We start from the raw sequence: 22715 nt of genomic DNA, 5'->3' as shown, positions 1-22715 counted from the left end.
TCAAAAACTTATTAGACGGCTCCTTTAATTAAGTCTAAATGGGAAATAAACCCTTCTCCAATCAACAGTGCAGGAAAAACTGTATATGCATAACCCCACCGGTCCTACACCGCCCAACCCGCTCCGAGCTGGGATTTAACCGGTGACCTTCCACATGGGAGTAGGTTGCTCTACCAAGGAGGCTAAAGACCAGGCCCTTTAGCATCTGTCGCTAGAGCACCTTTAGAGGTCAGAGGAGTGAGGTGTACCTGCACAGCCCCTTACGGCTGGCCTCCACTACACTCACCCCCCTAAACCTCACTCCCATCCAGGTCACAGCACCAATGTTACCCCGCCGGTCCTACACCACCCAACCCGCTGCAAGCTGGTATCGAACCAGCGATCTTCTGCATGGGAGTCTGTTGCTCTACCAAGGAGGCTAAAGACCATGGCCTCTAGCGTTTATCGCTAGAGCACCTTTAGAAGTCAGAGGAGTGAGGTATACCTGCACAGCACACACTAGCTGGCCTCCGTTACATATGCACCAATGGACACCTTCAATTCATAATAATGTGAGTAACAGCAAGTCACTGGCAGTCTGCAATCAGCAAACACAGTGAAAAGTCCCAGCGGTGGTCAGTCTGTTTTCAGCGCTCTTTCAATGCCATAACTAGTTATAATCATTATTGAGCTAAGTCATTTTAAAAAAAAACTTTGAGGTCAGTTTAAAAACCGAGGGCTGATGGTGAATTAGTTGCAGGTTTTTATGCACACCACATCCTGAGGCAAAGTCAGATGTTTTCTCTGATATTGCGGTATATAACCTTTGCAAACTACTGAGTACTTGATAGCAGGCAAGATTATAAATAGGCATCTCACTTTTCTAAGGCCGCAGTTCTACTAAAGCAAGGAAGACAAAAGTGTTCTTCAAAAAACATTGTCTACCCAGCAAAATAATTTCGTGTTTAAGACATCTAAACGTAGACTAAAGCAAGGCTAAAACAAGGCAGCGAAAATCTAATAGAAGTCTAAGAACAGCCAAAAACTAGACTAGTTGTCAAATAGACAGATTAGACAGACTTTATGTGTGTAGTCATTCATTTCTGTCTATTTGATGGCCTATTCATAAGACGTCTAATAGGTTTTCACTGACAGGCCAAATTTAGCCTTGTTTTAGCCAAGACGACTGTTTAGACGTCTATTAGACATATGTTAGACATCTTTTTAAATGAACGAATGAATGAATGAATGAATGAATATTTCATATTCTTCAAAACATACACGGTAATCGGGGATTCTCTTTTATGGTCACTCATTGAAACTCTATGATATCCGGTGGTGAAGTGTGGTAAAAAAATTAACCTTTTATGTTCAAGAGAAAAAGAAACTCAAACCGATTTAAAACAAGTGAAGGGAGAGAAAATGATGACAGAATTGTAACTTTTGTGTGAACTATTCCCTATTTCTAAATCAAAACAGTTTTTAAAAATAAAGATGTTTTCAAATTTTAGCGTGATAATCGAATCATTTTGAATTCAGCTTCCCACGAGAGAAGCGAGTGTGTGGAAGGGGAGGGTTTAACAGTCAGCAGTGCATGTGTGCTGTTCTACTTTCTCAAGACCACAACGAGCTGCTTTGTGTCTTGATGTGCCGATGTGTTTTTTTTAAAGCGGATATTGATTAATTTCACACAATGTACAGAAAACTGCTATTTATGATGGGTATGTATTCATTTACAGGGTTAAATATCTATATTTGTGTTTGTGATAGATTGTTTTACAACATTTTTTTTGTTTTAAACTAATAGGTAAAAAATAGCTGATTAAATCATAATAAATGAAATGAATCTTTGCTGCTTCGTTCTGAATAGTGTTTCCACTCATTATTCGGTGTTTTACAGTATTGTGCAATGCAACCGGGTTTAACGTTCAGATATCTCCAGTGAAACATTTTACCAATAAGGATCCACTCTTTGGCCAAACCATCATTCAGTCAAAAGATGGGTTGGTAATTCTAGACATATACTTTTATTTAATTTTATTTTAGATGTGTTCTGTTTCAGTAACATGTTACTGCTTTTTTCTGTTCTAGGATTTTTGTTCCCTCCCCGATATATGGAGGCCTTTTTGAGTGTACTCTAGAAAATGAATGCACCAAAGTAAACATTAACGGTAAGTTTATCTTAGCTTTTATATTTTTATAATATATAATACGTAGTAAACTTTGGAAATATAATAATAATAATGGTATCACTGATTTACGGAATTTAATAAATGGTTAACTTAAAAACAAAATCACAATTCCCTCATCATTTATTCACACTCATAACTGTTATGAATTTCTTCTGTTGAACACAAGAATATATATATATTAGTGAAAAATATTGTAAAAAAAAAAAAAAAAAAAAGCTGCTGTTTAATGGTTGTTGTGTCAAACATACTTCAGTATCTCTTCCTTTGTGCTCAACTGAAAAAAACCTCAAACAGGTTTGGAACGAGTGAAAAAAAAATGATGACAGAATTAATTTTTTTAAATTTTGAACTAACTTCCAGTACATGAAATAATGTTTTACATGAATGTCTCTTTTAAAGATGAGAACCCAAAAGGCATGAGACAAGTAGCATCAGTGGCTAGCCTGACATCACAAGACCAACATGTTGTGGTATGTACAAACACTAGGAGGTCTTATATAATTGGGGGACAACTTACTTATAATATGAGATTTTACTTGCAAAAGGTTTAGCTACTGAAATATACCAAATGAGAAGTAAACTGTGCATTATCAGATAGCGTTCGCAAGGTTTTGTGTCTGTCGCAAAGCATTTTTTTCAGTAAAACCACAAAGTGTGGTTTCCTCTTCACATACGTGACAGACTGAAATGTATCAGTTCTCGTTCACAGTACAGGAAACAGTCGTTTTGAAAGCAGGAAAAATAGTGCGTGTAACGTAAACTAAAATGAGAAAATGTTATTTCAGGGGAATGTTATTGGTTTTATTTGTTGAGACGTTGGGAAATTGTTCAGGATGATGTGACTATCATGAGGAAGTCATCAATGTTTTGAGTCATAACCGTGACATCATTAGAAACCATAGTGACAGCACTTCCTCATTAAAAATTTGAAATGTAAAAAAAGAAAAAAAAGTCCTCTATATCTACTGTTTAATATTTATTTTAGTCGAATATGAAAGTAAATGACTTGAGTGAAATAACTGTAATTGAGTTTTTGTTTTCCTCTTTCAAGATGTGTAATCAAGTTAGAACAAAGATCAGAGGAACTGAGTATTTGAATGGAAATTGCACACTTATGAGTCCTTCTGGAAAAGTCAAGCTATCTCCTGCTGAATTAGGTATGTTTGGTTCATTTATTATGGGGTCTTCACATTCAACAAGATAAAATCTTATACCTGAAATTCCTAAATCTCTTTTTCCAAGACAACAACATGGACAACAACAACAACAACAACAACAACAACAACAACAACAACAACAAATACAGAGGTGGAAGGATCGATCAAGGTGAGACTGTCTTAAGGAAAATGTTGATAATGTTAAATTCATTTATGATAATGAGCATTCATAATTTATGGGGGTAAAAGAACATATAAAATTTGCCAGACTGAGCCAGGAAGGCTATTATACATGTATATTCTGCTCTGCTAATTTACATTGCTGTCAATATCTTCAAGTTAAATGGAGGAAGAGAAGAGAAGCGCAACCGAATCTTGGCGCATTAGAGGAGGAGGAGGAGGAAGAGGAAGAAGGTATAATTTTTTTGTGATCATTTATTTTTTGCAAAACAAAGCCAGCATACATAGCTAGCAACAACTAAATACAAGCCAGGGTTTGCATTAAATGAAAATACATAAAAAAATGAATAAATAAAATAAAACTAAATTAATACAGTAAAGTAATAGACAAATAACAATACACAGGAAAAGATAAACTTTGGGGTGAGAAGTGACCGTTATACACCTCAAATATAATTTTATTTATCTTTCAGTATTCTTTAGTTTAGATGAATGTGTGTGTGTGTATATATATATATATATATATATATATATATATATATATATATATATATATATATATATATATATATATATATATATATATATATATATATATATATATATATATATATATCACATATCATTTACATACTTTTACATCAAGACATCTTTCTACATCATGGTTCTGCATTAAATACAATGTATTAATAAAAGGTGCTTTGTGCTTAAAGGGATAAAGTACCCAAAAATGAAAATTTACTCACCGTTTTTTAATCCTCAAGCGGTTCCAAACATTTATGAGTTACTTTTTTTCTGCTTAACACAACAAAAATATTTTGAAGAAAGCTGAAAACCTGTTGACTATGGAAGTCAATGGTTAAAGGCTTTAAACCTTACTTCAGTACTGAAGTTTCAGAACATCTTTTTAGATCCTGGGACAGAGATTGCATTCGTGCTGGATGGTTCTGGCAGCATTCAGTATGATGACTTTGAGAAGGCGAAAGAATTCATCCACACCACCATGTCCAATGTTTGGAAAACATGTTTTGATGCAAGTATTTTTTTTAAAGAATTTCATAACACAAAATTATAATTGAAATGTCATTTTACATTAACCCCTCTTCTCTTTGCAGTGCAATTTTGCAATAGTGCAATATGGTAGCTCGATCAGGACTGAACTCTCGCTTCTAGACAATGAGAATGGTGCCAGATCCCTGCAAAAGGTGGAACAAATAAAGCAAATTTACAATCTCACAAAGACGGCCTCTGCCATCAATCACGTCCTGTGAGTCTACAATCAATTTTTACAGCATTTGGAGATGAGTTAATGGTGTGATTTTACAATGTTGTGTTTGATTACAGCACAGATATCTTCATCCCTGAGAATGGATCAAAAAATAATTCTGAAAAAATAATAATCGTCTTGTCTGATGGAGAGATTCTGGGAGACTCTATGACTCTTGATGAAGTTTTGAACAAGACCCAAATGAAAGGTGTCACTCGCTACTCCATAGGGGTAAATGTCCCATTTTTAACTGCAGAAAAGTCATCTGATTTCATAGATAACTCTGGTTCACTTTAAGTCCTGCTTAAACACTTTTAAGCTTTTTTGTAGTTAATTGCAATTGTAGTTTAAATGTAAAAATGTATCATAAGTTCCATACACTTACATCCTCATGTTACCTTTAGGTTGGCGATGGCATCCTGAAAAAACCTAATGCAATCAACGAGATGATGCAAATAGCAGATCCTGGAAAGTATTATAATGTTTCCAGTTATGGCGCATTAAATGATATTCTGTCCTCATTGGAAAGAGGGATAATTGGAACTGAAGGTATGAAATGTACACATTACACTGAATAATAACCCTTTAGCCACTAAAAAAAATCCCAACCACTACAGTGCAAACTGAATATCTGTCTAGAGTGCACACATGGGCAATAGCCTCTCACAATTCACATGACTTCAGATGATATTTGTAATTGAATAGTCACTGTATCATTATTGTTTGTCAATAAACTTTATGTGTCAGGAACTCAACAGGGATTTGAATTACAGCTCGCTGAAGCTGGATTCAGCTCCCATCTCTTATACAACGTAAGTATGATCGTTTCAAAAGACTTTCTGGTTTGTTTTCATCATGAACTTGAACTCTTTCTTTCTGACACTGTATGTTAAATCTTATATATATATATATATATATATATATATATATATATATATATATATATATATATATATATATATATATATATATATATATATATACAGTATATTTATATCCGCAGCGTCTTTTCATGATGATTCACATACTGTTAACATTGTTTTGTTTTTGTACAGGAGCAGAAGGTTGAAGCACTATTTGGAGCTGTTGGAGCTTATGACTGGAGTGGTGGGGTCTTTTTAAAATCCGGCAACACGGTTAAATTCTTGAATGATTCTCACAATGAAACCAAATTTGGATATTTAGGTGAGTGATGATATACAGTATATTCCCAAGTGATTAAGAGTAAAGATGTTCTTTTAATGTTTTCAAAAGTAAAGATGATGTGAAACACTGTTAAACATGCCTTTGTCCCAATGTTTTTGTCGCCATTAAAATCTAAATGTATTTTTAACATTAGAAATCTTTTATTCCCAATTCTGTTCATTAAAATAAAGGTTAAAGGTCCTGTGAGGTGCTTTGAAATGTGCATTTTTATTTGATGTTTGACGTAATCTCAACCAAAACATGAAGAGAAGCACATAGTGTAGCTCCTCCCCTTTACATTTTTTTTTAATCACCGCTCAGCCGTGAGAGGGGTTGAGATCAATCGCATCAAATAAAAAGCAAATGAAAAGCGTCTTGAAGGGGGTGGGGCATGTCAGATACTAGAGAGCATTTGATTAGTTATGACTTAAGGAGAAACTGACGATGAGGTGACGTAAATATGAGGTATGATGTGACATGTTTATATCAGTGTTATATCTTCTAAATGTTTTGGAGCAGACTAGCTAATAGATATCTTAAAAACTAACAATACTGATACTAGCATCAAAAAACCTTTTTAATTTCAAGGGACCTTTAAAGACAATTAAGAAATCAAATATTTTTGCTTTATCTCATTCCTCATAACTCTGATTTATGGTTATATGTTTTCTTTATAATGCAAATCATCCAAACAGACAAAGAATGCAAAAAAAACGCAGCATATTTAGTTTAAAGATACATAAGTTTAGAAGTTTGTTTTTTATTTTATTAAAAAGGTTCAAATATATATATGCTGACCACATTAATATATTCAGTTTAGTTGTTTTCATTGATATTGAACATCTAAATCAGGGGTCACCAATGTCGGTCCTGGAGGGCCGGTGTCCCTGCAGGGTTTAGCTCCAACTTGCCTCAACACACCTGCCTGGATGTTTCAAGTATACCTAGCAAGACCTTGATTAGCTTGTTCAGGTGTGTTTGATTAGGGTTGGAGCTAAAATGTGCAGGACACCGGCCCTCCAGGAACAAGTTTGCTGACCACTGATCTAAATAAATGAAATTAATCTATTTAAAAGTAAATGAAAGTACATAATTGATGAATCTCTTTTCTGATCACAGGTTACAGTGTCACTTCAGCTCATTTGCCTTCTAAGACTCTCTACATTTCTGGTGCACCACGGTATAATTTGACTGGTGGAGTATTCATATTTGATGACTTAGAAAAGTATGTGCTTCACGGAGATCAGGTATTTGTAGTTAATTATTATTAACATATCCGACTACTTTCATTTTCAAATGGTTTTATTTTATATATACACAGCTGATGACAAAAACTTAATCCTCCTATGAAATTTTATGAATTTTATTGAAATTAACCTATTAAATAAGCTTCTCTAGTAAATCTAACAAGCCTGTTTAAGTCTTTAAACTGCACTACAGTGAATATCTTACTAAATTACTAGTACAATATTATATTACCGTAATATGTACTGTATCATGGCAAAGAGAAAACAAATAATTAGACATTTTTGCAATATAATGATAACTGTGCTAATAATTTTGTCTTCAATTGTACATTCACTAAAATGAACTCTTTAAATGGCATACAGAGTATACATTTACAATAAAAGCAAGCCCGTGTTTGCAAATGTAAATGTGATAATCAATAAATGATGTTTAGGTTGGATCTTACTTTGGATCGGTTCTTTGTGCCTTGGATATTAATAAGGATGAACACACAGATCATCTATTAGTTGGAGCTCCACATTTCCATCTGAATGGGGAAGAAGGCAAAGTGCTAGTGTACAAACTGAATCAAGTAAGACTATTGTTTTATGTGTGACTGCATTAGCATGAATAATAGCTAACGGTCTTGTTTTTCTCTAAGGAGGACAGGTTTGAACGTGCAGCCGTGGAGCTGCGGGGTGATGCAGGACAGACCTTTGCCAGGTTTGGAGCAGCCATTGGCTCTATTGGAGACATTGATAACAACAAGTTTAATGATGTAGCAGTAGGTGCTCCTCTGGAAACAGGCTCAGCTGGAAGCGTTTACATCTACAGTGGTTTCGAAGAAGGCCTTCGCTTTTCACAAGTGAGTTTAAGCATGTGTGAACCTGGACCACAAAATTAATTAAATTAAGATTTATACACCTGAAAGCTGAGAGTATGGTTTGTTAAAACAATATTTGACCGAGATACAGCTATTTGAACAACTGGCATCTGAAGGTTAAACATAATCAAAATATTAGTACCTAATCTGAAGAACTCTAAATGTGACTTTATCAATATATTATAGTAATGCATTTTACTAATATCTTTATGATGTTTATTTAATCATTTACGGCATGAAGAAAATCTATATTTTTCCACAAATACATTCAGTTTAAGACTGGGTCACATAATCTTTCCACTTTTAGCTTTTTGTTTTTAAATAGTGTAAAGTAATATTATTTTCGCCTTAGTCCCTTTAATAATCTGGGGTTGCCACAGCGGAATAAACTGACAACTTATCCAGCCTATGTTTTACACAGCGGATGCCCTTCCAGCTGCAACCCATCACTGGGAAACATCCATACACACTCATTCACACACATACACTACGACCAATTTAGTTTACCCAGTTGTCTTTGGACTTGTGGGGAAAACCGGAGCACCCAGAGGAAACCCACGCAAACATGGGGAGAACATGCAAACTCCACACAGAAATGCCAACTGACCCAGTCGAGGCTCAAACCAGTGACCTTCTTGCTGTGAGGCAGTTGTGCTATCCACTGCACCACTGTGCAGCCCATGTAAAGTAATTCGTTGTATTTTATTTATTTATTTTTTGTTAGGAGAGAATATCGAGACGTATCATGTTTTACAGTCACCGATAAACTTCTGGTGAACTGTAAATGTGACTGTTTTCATAGGGTTCCTCTTACAGCATTGATAATATAATTTAATAAAAGTATAATAAATTAACTTAAGCCTTCATTTAGTTGTTCAAGTGTAAAATGAGACGAAAGAGCGTTTAAACACAAGCGCCATTCGGAGCAGCAGGAGAGCACTAAAACATTACATATACTGTGGTAAAATAAATTTCCATATTTTAAAGACATGGAATTGAATGCTGTGCTTCCCGTCCAGTCTGAGACCCACTTAAAGAAACTAGATCTTAATTACAAGGATTTTATAATGGCATAAAAGTTCACTTGAAGTTCTTGAACTGGCTTTAAAAAAGTCCTTGTGCATTTTCCCTGTTTGTTCTTCACAGAATGAAGCCAATAAAATGCAGGTAGTTATGAAAAAAATAGTAGTTACGTTACTTGTAAATCTGTATTTTCTTGTAAAAATACTTCATGATACATTATTTTAAATGCAACTTCATTAATTTATTCATTTTCCTTTAGCTTAGTCTCTTTATTTATCAGGAGTAGCCACAGCAGAATTAACTGCCAACTGATCCCTTTTCAGCTGCAACTTAGAACTGCGAAACACACTCTCACATTTACACACAGTCATACACTATGGCCAATTTAGCTTATTCAATTCACCTATAGGGAATGTCTTTGTACTGTGGGGGAAACTGGAGCACCTGGAAGAAACCCACGGGGAGAACATGCAAAACTCCACATAGAAATGCCAACTGGCCAGCTAGAGCTTGAACCAGTGATCTTCTTGCTGTGAGGTGCCTGTGTTAACCACTGAGCCACAGTAAAAAAACTATTTTTATAGTGTAACAAATTCACTTAATAAGTGAAAATAAATAGACCTGAAGAAGTGCATTTCATATATAGCACCAAAAACTTTTTTGCCAGAAATTCAGAAAGAATTTTATAAAGCCGAAGTGTTTTTTAATACAATTTGTTGTTTCCTGCATAGAAAATCTCACCATCAGATTTTGGAATGAAACTTGTGTACTTTGGTCAGTCAGTAAGTGTGGGACCTGCACCGGCATCAGATATTCCCTGCATCGCTGTTGGAAGTCTAGGGAGAGTGTCTGTTTTTGAGTAAGTCAAAAAACTGTATATACTGTTAAGATCAGAATTATTAGCCCTCCTGAATTATTAGTCTCCCCCCAAATACCCCAACCAAATAAAACAAACAATGATTTGTTCTGTAGACTATCGAAAAAAATGTATAGCTTAAAGGGGCTAATAATACTGACCTTAAAATGATTTTAAAAAATGCTTTTATTCTAGCCGAAATAAAACAAATGAGACTTTCTATGAAAAACATTACAGGAAATACTGTGAAAGTTTTATTGCTCTGTTAAACATTATTATGTTACGTAATGTAATGTAATGTGCATTTATATAGAGCATTTTTTGTATATGGCCATACAACCAAAGTGCTTCACAGTCATGGGGGGGGGGTCTCTCTACACCACCAGTGTGTAGCATCCACTGGATGTTACAGTGCGCTCCAGTGCGCTCACCCCACACCAGCTATAGGTGGAGGGGAGAGACAGTGATAGATCCAATTAGGTGGATGGGGATGATTGGGAGGCCAGTAAGGTCCAATGGAGGGAATTTGGCCAGGAAACCGGGGTTACCCTACTCTTCACGAGAACTGCCATCAGGATTTTTAATGACCACAGAGAGTCAGGACCTCGGTTTAACGTTGCATCTGAAAGATGACACTCTTTGAAATTATAGTGTCCCCTTCACTTTACTGGGACATTAGGGGCTCTATTTTGACGGTCCATGCGCAGAGCGCAAAACGCAAGGCGCAAACGCTTTGAGGGCGTGTCAGAACGCATTTTTGCTAATTTAAGGACAGGAAAATCTGCTTTGCGCCGTGGCGCATGGTTTAAAAAGGTTGAGTTTATTTTCTTAATGAGTTATAGGTGTGTTTTGAGAATAAACCAATCAGAATCTCATCTCCCATTCCCTTAAAGAGCCAGCAGCATCGCACCATAAGCGGATTTGCTATTTACATATCACAAAAGTAAGTTAAATTTCGCTTTTGCTCTCGTGAATAGGGAAACCTTCCCGCACAGACATCAATTAGCCTATAAATAATAAATTTCGTTTGTTAAGCACAAAGATTTGTTTCAAAACTATTTCTAAATTCAGTTCTAATTTCCAGCAAACGAATAAATGAACAATAATAACGAAGTGTGGTCAAAATACTGAGTTATTTCCATATACACCTGCTATGCCCCATATGGTCTAAAACCTGACAAGTGGGCAAATCTAAGCTTATTTTTAATAAAACAAATATAAATATGGATATAATAAATACTACTGCTAATAATAATAACATTACACAAAAGCAAATTGAATGAACTGAAAAAGCCTCCCGAGATGAAGAAAGTAAGTCAGTGGTTTTTAAATTCATGTAGGCTAGAAATTAATATGTTTTGTAATATTTTAATCATTTATATTTATATCCTATACATATCCTTATTATATATATCCTTAATATATTATATCTTTTTCATATGTAAAGATATTTGCGTATTGCTCTACATCTTGTGTGTAGTGTCTAAGCCAGGCGCACTTTGCGCCAGACATTAGACCGACTTTGTTCTGGTCTAAAGAACAGACTATTTACAGTTTCTCAAAATAGCAACGCACAAAAACACGCCTGCTTTTTTAGACCAGAACACCTATGGGCGCACATTTGAGCGCAAATGCATTTGCTATTTAAACAGTGTGGTGCAACACCTCAAAATGACCCTTGCGCCGAGCTAAAAGTAGCAAAAGACTATTGCGCCTTGCCTAGCGCCACATTGCACTGGGTGTATGATAGGGCCCTAGGACTGACACAGACTACAGGTCGATTGGCCCCTGCTGGCCTCTCTAACACCACTTGCAACAACAACCTAATTTTTCCATGTGGTCTCCCATCCAAGTACTGACCAGGCTCAGCCCTGCTTAGCTTCAGTGAGTAACCGGTCTTGGGCTGCAGGGTGATATGGCTGTGGAATTAGGGAAAATGGAAACAACTAAAAAAAAAAAAAAAATCACAGGGTTGACTTCAGCTGTACATTACTCTATTTTTCAATGTGACCGAATTTCTCATTATGTTTGAGTATACGTTCAGATTTACTATAGGATAGTTGAACCAGTTTTTTGACTGTATTATGTTTTACAGAACTATCCCAGTCTTGATTATCGAACCAACTATCAAAATTGATACAGAAGTCATTGCTCTCACTCACCAGATGAATAAAATATCCAGCGAGTTAAGCATGAAGATTACTGTTTGCTTTAACATAAAAAAAGGAAAGCTTAAGGGTAAGTGAGTTTAAGATCGCCGAAAATATTTGATGCTCATGTTCTTTTATAACCACATTTCACTTCCTGTTGTTTTAGCTGAAAAATCTGAAACACAGGCTGTTGACTATGAAATTGACTTGGATTCTGGTGCAAGCAAAAAGCGCCTCACTTGCGACACAGACAGCCTAATAAAAGACACTTTTACTCTGACACCAGATGAAGAGTGCACTAATAAGAAGCTAAAATATTTGGTATGTTGGTTCATTTAATTTTTTTTTTTTTCATGTAAAAAAAAAAATTATATTGCAATGTAAACCGACAATCAGCTTGAATTTACTGTTTCAAATTGTCAGTGATTATCACAGTGTTTTTGTCTGAGAGCTATGACTCTTATTTTGTCATATTAACTGAGACGAGCTGTGTTTTCCTTTCAGGGCTGCTTTGATTGTTTTTCACCTATTAAAATCAAGCTGAGTTTTTCATTGGCATCCAACAAAAATGAAGCACCTATTCGCATTCTTGATGCATTTACTCCAACAGAGGTTGTAAAAGAGGTAACCTTTTATTATTATTATTATTATTATTAATAAAATACAGTAAAAATAATCACCCATTACTACTAGTATGGATATAATGGATATACTGAAATTTTTATAATTTTTAATGATGAGAGAAATGCAACAAAATATTTCTAATTTACTTATGTAAAATGGAAAAATACTTTTATATAACAGTGACGTATGTTTTTTTTTTTATTAAAGAGTTAAAAATCTTCAAAAATATTTTTAATACTTCATCATCAGGGCTGATTCTGATAAAGAAGTCTCTGAGAAAGCAGAAAATAAATGAATACAGTATATGATCATTTTTGACAGACATTTTTGTTTTCTAAGGACTTACCACAAGGGTAAACATTATAAATGTCTTATTTTATAATCAGTAGTAATTGTGTCACTTTTGAGTAAATCTTTTTATTTAATTCAATTCAGTTCATCTTTATTTCTATAGCACTTTTACAATGTAGATTGTGTCAAAGCAGCTTCACATAAGATTAGTAAATTGAAACTGTGTCAGTCCAGTTTTCAGAGTTGAAGCTCAGTTTAGTTCAGTTCAAGTTTAATTTTCACTGCTGAAAAGTCCAAACACTGAAGAGCAAATCCACAAGTGCCAAACCAAGCAAACCAGTGGCGACTTTTATTTAAAACATCATCCAGTCATCATCCATACTGTACAGATTTGCGATAAATTACTTAGTAAAACGTTTATTAATCAACATTGACTAATGCATTATTAAAATCCAATGCTGTGCATGTTAACATTAGTTAACGCACCATGAGTTACACTGTTGACGATTTTTGTGAATTACACAGTAACTGTAATGTGAACTGTATTTTACTGTAGGACATTTATGCAGTATGTTACTGTATTGTGAAAATTACTGTATATTATACAATAAATATACACCTACAATTCTGTTGTTACATATACAGCAAGATAAATGGTTCTGTAAATGTAAATACAATATTTTTGCGGTAATTGATTTACAGTAAGTTACTGGTGAATTGCTGCCTGTAAATCAATGTGGATTCTACCTGAAATTGTAAACAGTATAACATTAACATTTTTATTTTCATGAATTAACATTAACAAATATGAATAGATACTGAAACAAGTGTATTGTTCATTGTGTGTTTGTGTTAGTAAAAACAATAACTAACAGTAAATGTCCTGTATCATGAAGTGTTACCAATGACTTAGTAAATGAACAGAAATTTCAATTTGTTTTCATTAGATTCCATTTGAAAAGGACTGCCAGGCTGCAGATTGTAAACCTAGCATTACATTATCTAATTCAAAAATAAGGTACGTACTGATCAAATTCTAGTCTTTATCTAGTTAACTTCATTTCCATTTTAGGAGTGTACGTATTTATAAGACGTGTAAAAGTATATATTTTCTTGTAACTAAATGTATATTAATATTGCAGTGAAACCACTATCACAATGGGAGAAACTCAAAACCTGAATATCAATTTCAATTTCACCAACACTGGAGACCCTTCCTACATGACCACCCTGACGTTGACGTACCCCAGCATACTCAGTGAGAGGGTAAAAAAACAAAACACTCACAGCTCTTCTCACAGTTGCATTTAACAGAGAGTCCTGACGAACTGTGCTCTGCAAACAGAAAATTGAAGGAGCCGCCTGTCCTGTGAAGAATGACAATCAGATTCAGTGTCATCTTCAACACCCGGTTTTCACAAGATCTGCACAGGTAAAAAATCTCACATCACATCTTTGAAATATTACCATTCTCATTTGTACCTTTTGTTTTATTTATTTTGTTAATTATTTTTCCAGACCAATCTCTTCATCTCCTGGCAACTTAATGACAAATCTGATCTCAAGAAGTCTGAGATTATAGCAAATCTTACCAGGTTTGAATGCTGGCTTGAACATTACTCTGGTTTTTGAACATCTGAATATAGTATTTCATCTGTTTTTATTGTTTATTTTTCTTTTTTTTAGTCAGAATAATGGCATTCAGCTTCTGGACTCTAGAATATATACGTTTAATGTGATGTATTCCCTACCAATTCTTATACGTGGGTGAGTAAACAAACAACCTGTGAATTATTTTACATAAAACCTATTGCTTTTGTAATGTTGATTCATATATTATTATTAATAATAATATTACTATCATCATCATTATCATCATCATCATCATCATCATCATCATCATTATTATTATTATTATTATTATTATTGTTAATAGTACTTTTTATTTTGCAAAATCATGCAGCTCAGCCGAACCTAACAGACTCCGTATTGAAGAAGGGGGAAAAGGAAAAACTCAGCCAATCAAGTTTAAAATTCAAGTACTTAAAACTTCACTTTAAACCAGCTGACTGATATTTATTTTTACCATACTTAAATTGCATTGTATTCTAATTCAGTTTCAAGGTGAAAATAAGTATGGCGCTACAATTGATGTAATTATAACTATCAAAATGGATACCTCTAAAACTGATCTACACATCACCAAAATCCAACCAGAGGTATCACACCATTTTTTGCAAGAAGTGACTAAATAAATATCATCAAAGCCATCAGACTAACATTTGTTGCACTTTTTGCATTAGGTGTGTGTTCTTGAAGCTAACAAGGTAAAGGAGGTAAGAAAACTGCTTTTGTTAAATAAAAATAAGTAACATTTTGCTTTACTGTTCTTGATATTTTCTCAGACTGGATGATAAAACAATAATGATTAACGCAGTTTACCCATTGTATGACTAACTGTTTGTTACCATTTCAGTAGAAGTGTAGGATATTCCTATCAAGCTGTATAATATTCTGAATGTTGACACTGATTGTATTTCATTATTGCTCTATCAATTTTACAATATTTTGCTACAGGGGTTTTGAGCATTTGTATTCTAATTTGTGTTATCAAGTATAGATGCCAATATGATACAGATTTTAACTAAACATTTTTGGCCGATTCCAAAACTATAGTACAGTACTAGCTTTTTGTCCATTAAATTAGTTTTATTGAACATGGATTGGAATTTGTTTAACATTCAACCATCCCAAACTAATTAAGATGAAAAATTTCAATATCGATATTGGCCTTGTTTTTACTGTTGTCGATATGCCAATACCTTTAAATGAATTAAACATCGGCCAATACATACCATTGGCCAATACATTGGTGCATTCCTATTATGAAAATATTGTCATTAGGCTACTATTATTAACAAGTAATAATATAGTAACTTTGAGCATGGTTTAACTTTGGTTAGCATGATCAAAAAACTAGGTCAAAAAAGCATGTTGCATGTTATTATCCATGCACATGGTTAACCAGTTATACTAATAGAGAAGAGTGCAAATCCAGATCTGTTTTTGCATTACTAATGGTTGGGTTTAGGGTATGGGGTAGATGTTAATAAAATACAACTATTGGGAAATTTAATAAATAATATAAATAATTCTTGTTAACTTTCATCCGCAGTCATATCTGATCTATAGCTGATTAAACATGTGGATGGATGATAACAGCCTTCTAAGCCTACCAGTAGGCGCAGAAGGCCCCTACTGGCCCATATCTATCAGCTGAGAACCACTGATAATGCCCATTCAATCGAGTGATAACAATCGAATTGGCTGAAATTATGTATGTTCCTGTTTTTTGAAATGAAAACAAATGCAAAACTATAGTCAAATTGAGAATGGTCACACTTTATTTTGATGGTCCGTTTGTTAAATTTAAATTACATTGCTTCTACATGCCAACTTATTGTCATAAGATTATAAGTAGACTGTTTGGTTGGGTTTAGGGTTACTGTAAGTTAACATGTACTTGCAAAGTTTCTTATAGTCAGTTAAATGACTGTTAAAAGACTGTTAAATGTCTGTATCAACAGATTAAGCAGACAGCCTAGTAATACTCAAATGGACCATTAAAGTAAAGTGTTACTGGGAATTTTAAAAGGATAAAATGGAAAACTCAGCCTTTAAGTAAACAAACAAAACATGTAGTTTTGTCATGAGAATGATCAGTATTCATTTAAATATATTATAGTAATATTTTTGGTGAGCACCACTAGCTACTGTACAGTTGCAGACAAAGATTCATCCATGTCTACTTCAGTTTTTTATGTTAAGATTGAAAAGAACATATTTGTTAAGATTTTAGGTCACAATTCACAGTGTTAACAAACAATTAACTCACAACACTAATTACTAATTAGCTGTTTATTAATAAGGTAGAAGTTGGGTTAGGTTTTGGGTAGGATTAGAGACGTAGAAGATGATCATAATTTATAACATCTAGTAAACAGTTAATATCTTAATAATATGCAGATAATAAGCCAGTAGTTAATAGCATGATTTGTAACCAAAACTAAAGTGTTACCACAATATATTTTTGTGTCTATAGGCATCCTATATCTACAAATGTACCCTGAAAGAGCTGCAAGTAATCACCATTGAAGCCAATGTTTTCATACATGATGTTCAGGTATAGGTATATATTTCAACTATTGTGATATAGTCAACCCAGCCTCATTATTGATGTGTACCCCTATTTCTGGAAAGCACAAAATAAGTCCCAGGAGGTTTGTTTCATTTGCAGTTTTTGTTTTCGTGAATCCACCATGGGCCGCTCTGTATGCTTTTTCAGATCTCAAATTTGTCTCGCCAGTGCCATTCGAGCCTGCTGTTCTCACCTAAATCCACCAGAGGCAGCTGTCGACTGACTGACCAATCCCCCTACCCATCCTCTTCCCTAAACCTAACCGACAGTATTTTAAAAGCAATCCAGAAAAAGAAAAGCCCTCATGATTTTTACCACGTTTTGAGATCTTACCACGTTCTCACCCTATTATTTACTTGTTTATTTTATTTTTTACTTTTTGTTTTGCCCACATTCTGTAAGCATTCCTCGTCAGACTTTAACCCAGTCGTCGTGGTCAACTCCTTTCAGCATCTCAAGTCCACTGACATATGCAGCAAGCCACTGGACAAACTGGTAATAGCGGTAAAGCCGTCCAAACGCAGGTAAGTGGTCAGCTGGTAGTGCAAAAAGAAGCTGTCATACCGCACTGTAAAGACGAAATTCAGCCATACATAGCTCTGGCTACATAATTTGCGCTCTCCAGAAATATATACAGGGGTATGTTTTCCCAATGAGCATGTGTTGAATATAGTCTTGTGCATCAACAAACTGTTGCTCTCCAACCAACAGGACACATCAGAAAAGATCATTGTTGAAGGTCAATACAGCTATGATGAGACCCTCTATTCTGCAAAGGATACTATAAAAAGCTTTACTGTGAGTGCCATTTTCCATTCTTTAATCATGTTAACAATATTTGGGGACTGATAGTTCAACTAATGCAATACAGTTGGAGGTGCCGATTACCAAGATGCAAGTGATGACATCGAAAGGCCCCATCATTGGAGGATCCATAGGTGGATTTCTGTTCCTTTTGATCTTCATCATCATCCTCATCAAGGTAAACTTGTTCATTTCCTTTTTGTTCCCACATGCTATTGCATTGTTCTTTAGGTAGGAAATGATTTTGTGCTAATTAATGCTAAATAATGACAGTCAAAAATAAACATGTTAGAATCATTTCAGCAATAATGGTTTATGCTTAAAAAAAAAGAAAACATGCTAGCATCATGATCAGTTTCTAGCATTATTTTAAAACATGCTAACAACCTCAATTATTACTAACATCATAGTAAAGATTAAATGTTGTAGTGATGCATTGTGCGAGAACATGATATTGTGCTAAAATGTTAACAACATGATATTAACATGTTAAAAACATTCTTAAACTTGTTATTTTGTGTTCCACGTGTAAAAAAAAAACACACAATATGCTGGTATGATATGTTTTGATGCTGGTTCTTGCTTCTCAGGACCTAGCGGCAACTAGCCACTAGATGTTGGCTTCAACTGGTCTAAATCCCAATAGACTCCTTTGTTAAAATGTCCAAGGTTATAGCAGAAAAAGGTGTTTACAGCCTGGAACAAAAACAGGAATCTGTTGCTCTCCATAACATTACCTCACTTAACTCAAGTCCCTGAATTTGGCATAGTAATCGTTTATTTGTTTTATGTGGCTTTACACAGTCTATTAGGAGACTATTTTCTTACAATTATCAAATATCAATCAATTCTGGCCTCCATTATTCTGATGAGGGATATTCTTATATAATTTAGCTTATAAATGTATTTGTTTTAGTTAGAATAATTTATTAACTATATATATAATTTAACAATAACTTTAATTTACTTCAGAATCCATCAGATTGATCAGCTTTAGGCTATAAAATGCTATGCCTGGATTTCATAAATAGCCTATTGCATTCACAAACACAGACTTTGAAGTATTTAAAAAGAAATTAGCGTTTAAATTTAAAATTCCTATTTAAAATACCAAACTCAGTAAACACTCAATTAATTAAAAATAAAGTATACAACCAAGCACATGTGGTCTGAATACAAACAAGTCACGTTAATTCATGAAGTGTTGAATAAATTATCCAAGGCACATAGGCCTCAAACTGGATTCCTGGAGGGCCACAGCTCTGCACAGCTTTGCTCCAACCCTAATTGGAGCAAAGAGCTATGAGCTATGACCCTCCAGGAATTGAGTTTGATACTGATCTAAGGCATCTACCAGGCATCTAGCAGCAACAAGACATCTCTTACTCCACCCGAACCTTACCTCTTTGCCAGTTTTCAGTTACACAGGAGTGTTGCATAGTCAGTGTTAAACAACAAGAACCAGCACAAACCAAACCACACCAGCATCTAAATATACCTTACCAGAATATGCTGGATTTTCAGCAGGTTTCACAACATGCTAGCACATTTAAATTATAACTCCTGCTGGATTATACTTTCAGTGTGATGAAACTAAGTGCAGCAGTATGCTAGTGGCATGCCAAAACATACTTTTTAACTATTTTAAATTTTAAGCTTTACCAAGGGAACATTAAACTTTGTCAGTGAATCTGCTTAAAATATACATTGTGTTTATATGTATAGTGAGGCTCACAAGATGGTATGTAATTCCAAACATAATCGTTATTTTGGCATGCACTGACTCTCATGTGATTTCAATTCCAGTGTGGATTTTTTCGCCGCCGCCATAAAGTGGATCAAACACAGAATCAAGACTGAAGATCTTTAAAGAGAAACCATGTGCACTGATTTATCTTGCTTAAGTTTGTGTCATTATTGTTTTTGAGTTAAAGTTAAATCTGGTACATATTGTTGTTGTTTTTTTAATGTTGCATTAAGAAAGGTTTTTATTGAGTAATTGTGTTTAATATTGTATGTCCAGAAAAAAAATTGAAGAAAATGACTGTATTTAAGTCAATTTAAATCTTTAGTATCCCTTGATGAGGGGATATTCCTGGATGTGCATGCAGACATTAAGCTCAGATTTATTGATGCTCCAAAATTCACAAACTAAAGTCAAAGAAATTTTAAGTGAATCATCAGCATCAACATATTGGTTGCAGGAAAAAGTTTTTACCTGATTTCCTGACCCTGGTCAATGTGGTGTTTGACTGACTGGTTGACAGACATTTCAAGCTGAAATGTGTTTAAACGTCTTCTTACAACCAATACATACCATGCAACCAACCTGTTCATGCTGAAAGACCAGAAAAGAAACCATACTCTATTAAAACTACAAATAAAGTGATTAAACTGGTCAACCACCTCCTCTCGATGTTTAGACATTAACAGTCACACATACCTGGTCATGTGAAATGAACTTATTTAGAGTTCTCACGTGTCTAGCTATGTTTAGAATTGCATCTGACCAACGGGTTAGAAAGGAATAGTTAAGTTTGACGTTAGTTTACTCATCATCAGACCATCTAAAATGAAGGTGACGTTGTGTGTTCTGCAGACGTTGTGATTAGTTGGTAATTTGTAAAATGTAAGCCGATGGCTACTGGCACTTTGAGAGTCAAAACAACATATACAGTTAACACAAAATTAATACTTGCAGCTCATGACGATGCATTTATGTCTTCTGAAGCTAAAAGTTTTGCTTTATTAAATCATTATTAGCTTTATCCCACATCTTTAACAAACAATTATCGTGAAAACAGATCTGTTTGTAAGTAAAATATGCAGAAAGAAAAAAAACACTAATATTTATATTATGTGTAATTATGTAACAGGCGGCATGATGGCTCAGTGGTGATGGTTCAAGCCCCAGCTGGGTCAGTTGGCATTTCTGTGTGGAGTTTATATTTTCTTCCCATGTTCACGTGGGTTTCCTCTGGGTGCTCTGGTTTCTCCCACAGTCTAAAGACATGCGGTATTTGTGAATTGATAAACTAAGTTGGCCTTAGTGTATGAGTGTGAATGAGTGTGTTTCCTAATACTGGGTTGCAGCTGCAAGGCATTCTGCATTAAACACATACAGTATGCTAGTTGGTGGTTCATTCCGCTGTGGTGACCTCTGAAATAGGGACTAAGCTGAAGGAAAATGAATGAATGAATGAATAATTATGTAACAGCACTAAGATATTTGAGACCTTGCCTGATTGTGTTTCAGTCAATGAGCTGATGCTATTTGTTTACAATGGACAGAAAGGTAATATATTGTTTATCAAAATTGTAGGCCTACTTGTAGATTTTATGAGTGTGTACAATCTCAGTTGACTGCTAATAGATCTGACTGGCATGATCAATGTCTTTATGAGACAAAAAGCTTGCAATATCCTGACTCGGGCCTGTAGCCATACCCACCCCTCACTGACAAAGGTCCAGAATTTGTCCCATACATGAGCTAATTCGTCCTATTTTGACTGTATATGCCATCATAAATAGTGAAAATAACCCATTGAAAAAGATTTTAAGACCAAGCGGAATCCGCTGTTGGCTGTCGCTTTGGGCTGACTTCAGATAATTAGTTTTGGCTAATGCACACAAGTTCAGAGGTCAGCATCCAGCTGTGCAAGAAAACATACAATCTGAAATAAGTGAAGTCATCTTTCGCTACTGTTTTGTTTTAAATAGAGAAGATACTTTACAAGTAACTTTTATTCTAAATCAAAACCTTATTTTTGAATCAAACAATGACCAATAAAAAGGCGTGAAGCAACAAAAGCGACCAATATTAAAATGAATGTGAAATATTTAGCAAATTGTTGTTATCTATGAATTTCCAAATGTACTTTTTTTGGTAATGTTACCCATTCAACAATCTATTTTAGCTTAAATAGTGCTTAAAATGTTACTAAATTTTAATATTTAAATCTCTTAATTAAATAGTAGCCTAAATGATGCTTATAACCGCAAAAAGATGCACTTTTGAAGAAAAAACCCACCTGTTTTTACCAGTCTGGCTTTTAAAGTTATCGTTCAAAATGATTTCATTCAAAATTATAATGTTGTAAGTAAATAATGTTCAGGGATGGCAATATTTCAAATCATAAAACTTTGTTAGTTTATTTGTTTGCTTTTTGACTCTCAAAATGTCAGTGTCCAAAGGTTACAGGTCACTGTAAATGTCATCTTTTACATAGGCTACTCCTTAAGAAAAAAAGTTACGTGCTTTATGAATGATCTGAGGGTGAGTAATTAAATTTAACATGAAACCAATGGTTACACGAGTAACTAATCAAGAAGAACCATTTTGGACAATTCCTATTGAATGAGGCTATGGACGTTTATTTAAAGTACTGGTGTTTGTATTATGATCTCATTTTTGATGTCACAGTGTTTTTATGTCTAAGTTATAAAAACTATTTGTCTTGAAATTAAAACAAACTGAACTGAAGAGATGGGTGTAAATATGTTGGCTTTTGTGGTGAATCAATGCCTTTATTCTGGCTGAATTATGAAATGCTACTAATAAAATGTAATTAATAATTGTTTACAGCGCACATTAAGTTTTTATTTACACATATGTATGACGAGGTTGGTTTTAGTAAACGAAATCGAAACACAAATGTTCACTACACGATTTTAGACGAGGTTATTAGAAGCTAACTGC

General features: G+C 34.4%; 2 protein-coding genes across 9 annotated transcripts in view; one reads left to right on the top strand and one right to left on the bottom strand.

Annotated features, from left to right (window-relative positions):
* LOC103908820 (uncharacterized) overlaps positions 1 to 22715 on the bottom strand; it is a 98486-nt gene that overhangs the window by 40534 nt on the left and 35237 nt on the right. For 2 of the 8 annotated variants that reach the window (XM_087283908.1, XM_087283915.1), the window contains exon 1: positions 14302 to 14381. The exons of 5 other annotated variants lie outside the window; for them this stretch is intronic. The gene's annotated coding sequence lies outside the window, so the exon portion shown is untranslated. Of the gene's footprint in view, positions 1 to 14301; positions 14439 to 22715 lie in introns of those variants that run through there. One more of the 8 variants, XM_087283911.1, reaches the window with a different exon arrangement.
* On the top strand, positions 1602 to 22596 carry itgae.2 (integrin, alpha E, tandem duplicate 2). Its single transcript, XM_087283883.1, has 32 exons — positions 1602 to 1700; positions 1880 to 1982; positions 2071 to 2150; positions 2571 to 2641; positions 3223 to 3328; positions 3414 to 3497; positions 3668 to 3742; positions 4420 to 4541; positions 4624 to 4775; positions 4853 to 5006; positions 5180 to 5324; positions 5523 to 5587; positions 5831 to 5960; positions 7080 to 7207; positions 7642 to 7779; positions 7849 to 8052; positions 9825 to 9952; positions 12045 to 12187; positions 12266 to 12420; positions 12604 to 12723; positions 13962 to 14032; positions 14157 to 14280; positions 14360 to 14446; positions 14533 to 14609; positions 14701 to 14781; positions 14978 to 15053; positions 15132 to 15233; positions 15318 to 15350; positions 17117 to 17197; positions 17924 to 18010; positions 18084 to 18194; positions 19823 to 22596. The coding sequence occupies exons 1-32, from the start codon at positions 1673 to 1675 to the stop codon at positions 19874 to 19876; spliced, it is 3315 nt and encodes a 1104-aa protein (XP_087140009.1). The 5' UTR covers positions 1602 to 1672; the 3' UTR covers positions 19877 to 22596.

Source organism: Danio rerio, chromosome 15 (assembly GCF_052040795.2).
Source record: "Danio rerio strain M-AB ecotype USA chromosome 15, GRCz13ab, whole genome shotgun sequence".
NCBI lineage: Eukaryota > Metazoa > Chordata > Actinopteri > Cypriniformes > Danionidae > Danio > Danio rerio.
The sequence above is the reverse complement of the archived record's forward strand: the minus strand, read 5'-3'. Positions and strand labels throughout refer to the sequence as shown.

Bases quoted from the DNA above. Each gene is read 5' to 3' on its own strand.
- itgae.2 (XM_087283883.1), top strand. From the start codon at position 1,673: ATGTACAGAAAACTGCTATTTATGATGG. The intron at 3,329-3,413 runs GTATGTTTGGTT...TCTTTTTCCAAG, and splicing joins GCTATCTCCTGCTGAATTAG to ACAACAACATGGACAACAAC. The intron at 14,033-14,156 runs GTACGTACTGAT...TTAATATTGCAG, and splicing joins TTATCTAATTCAAAAATAAG to TGAAACCACTATCACAATGG.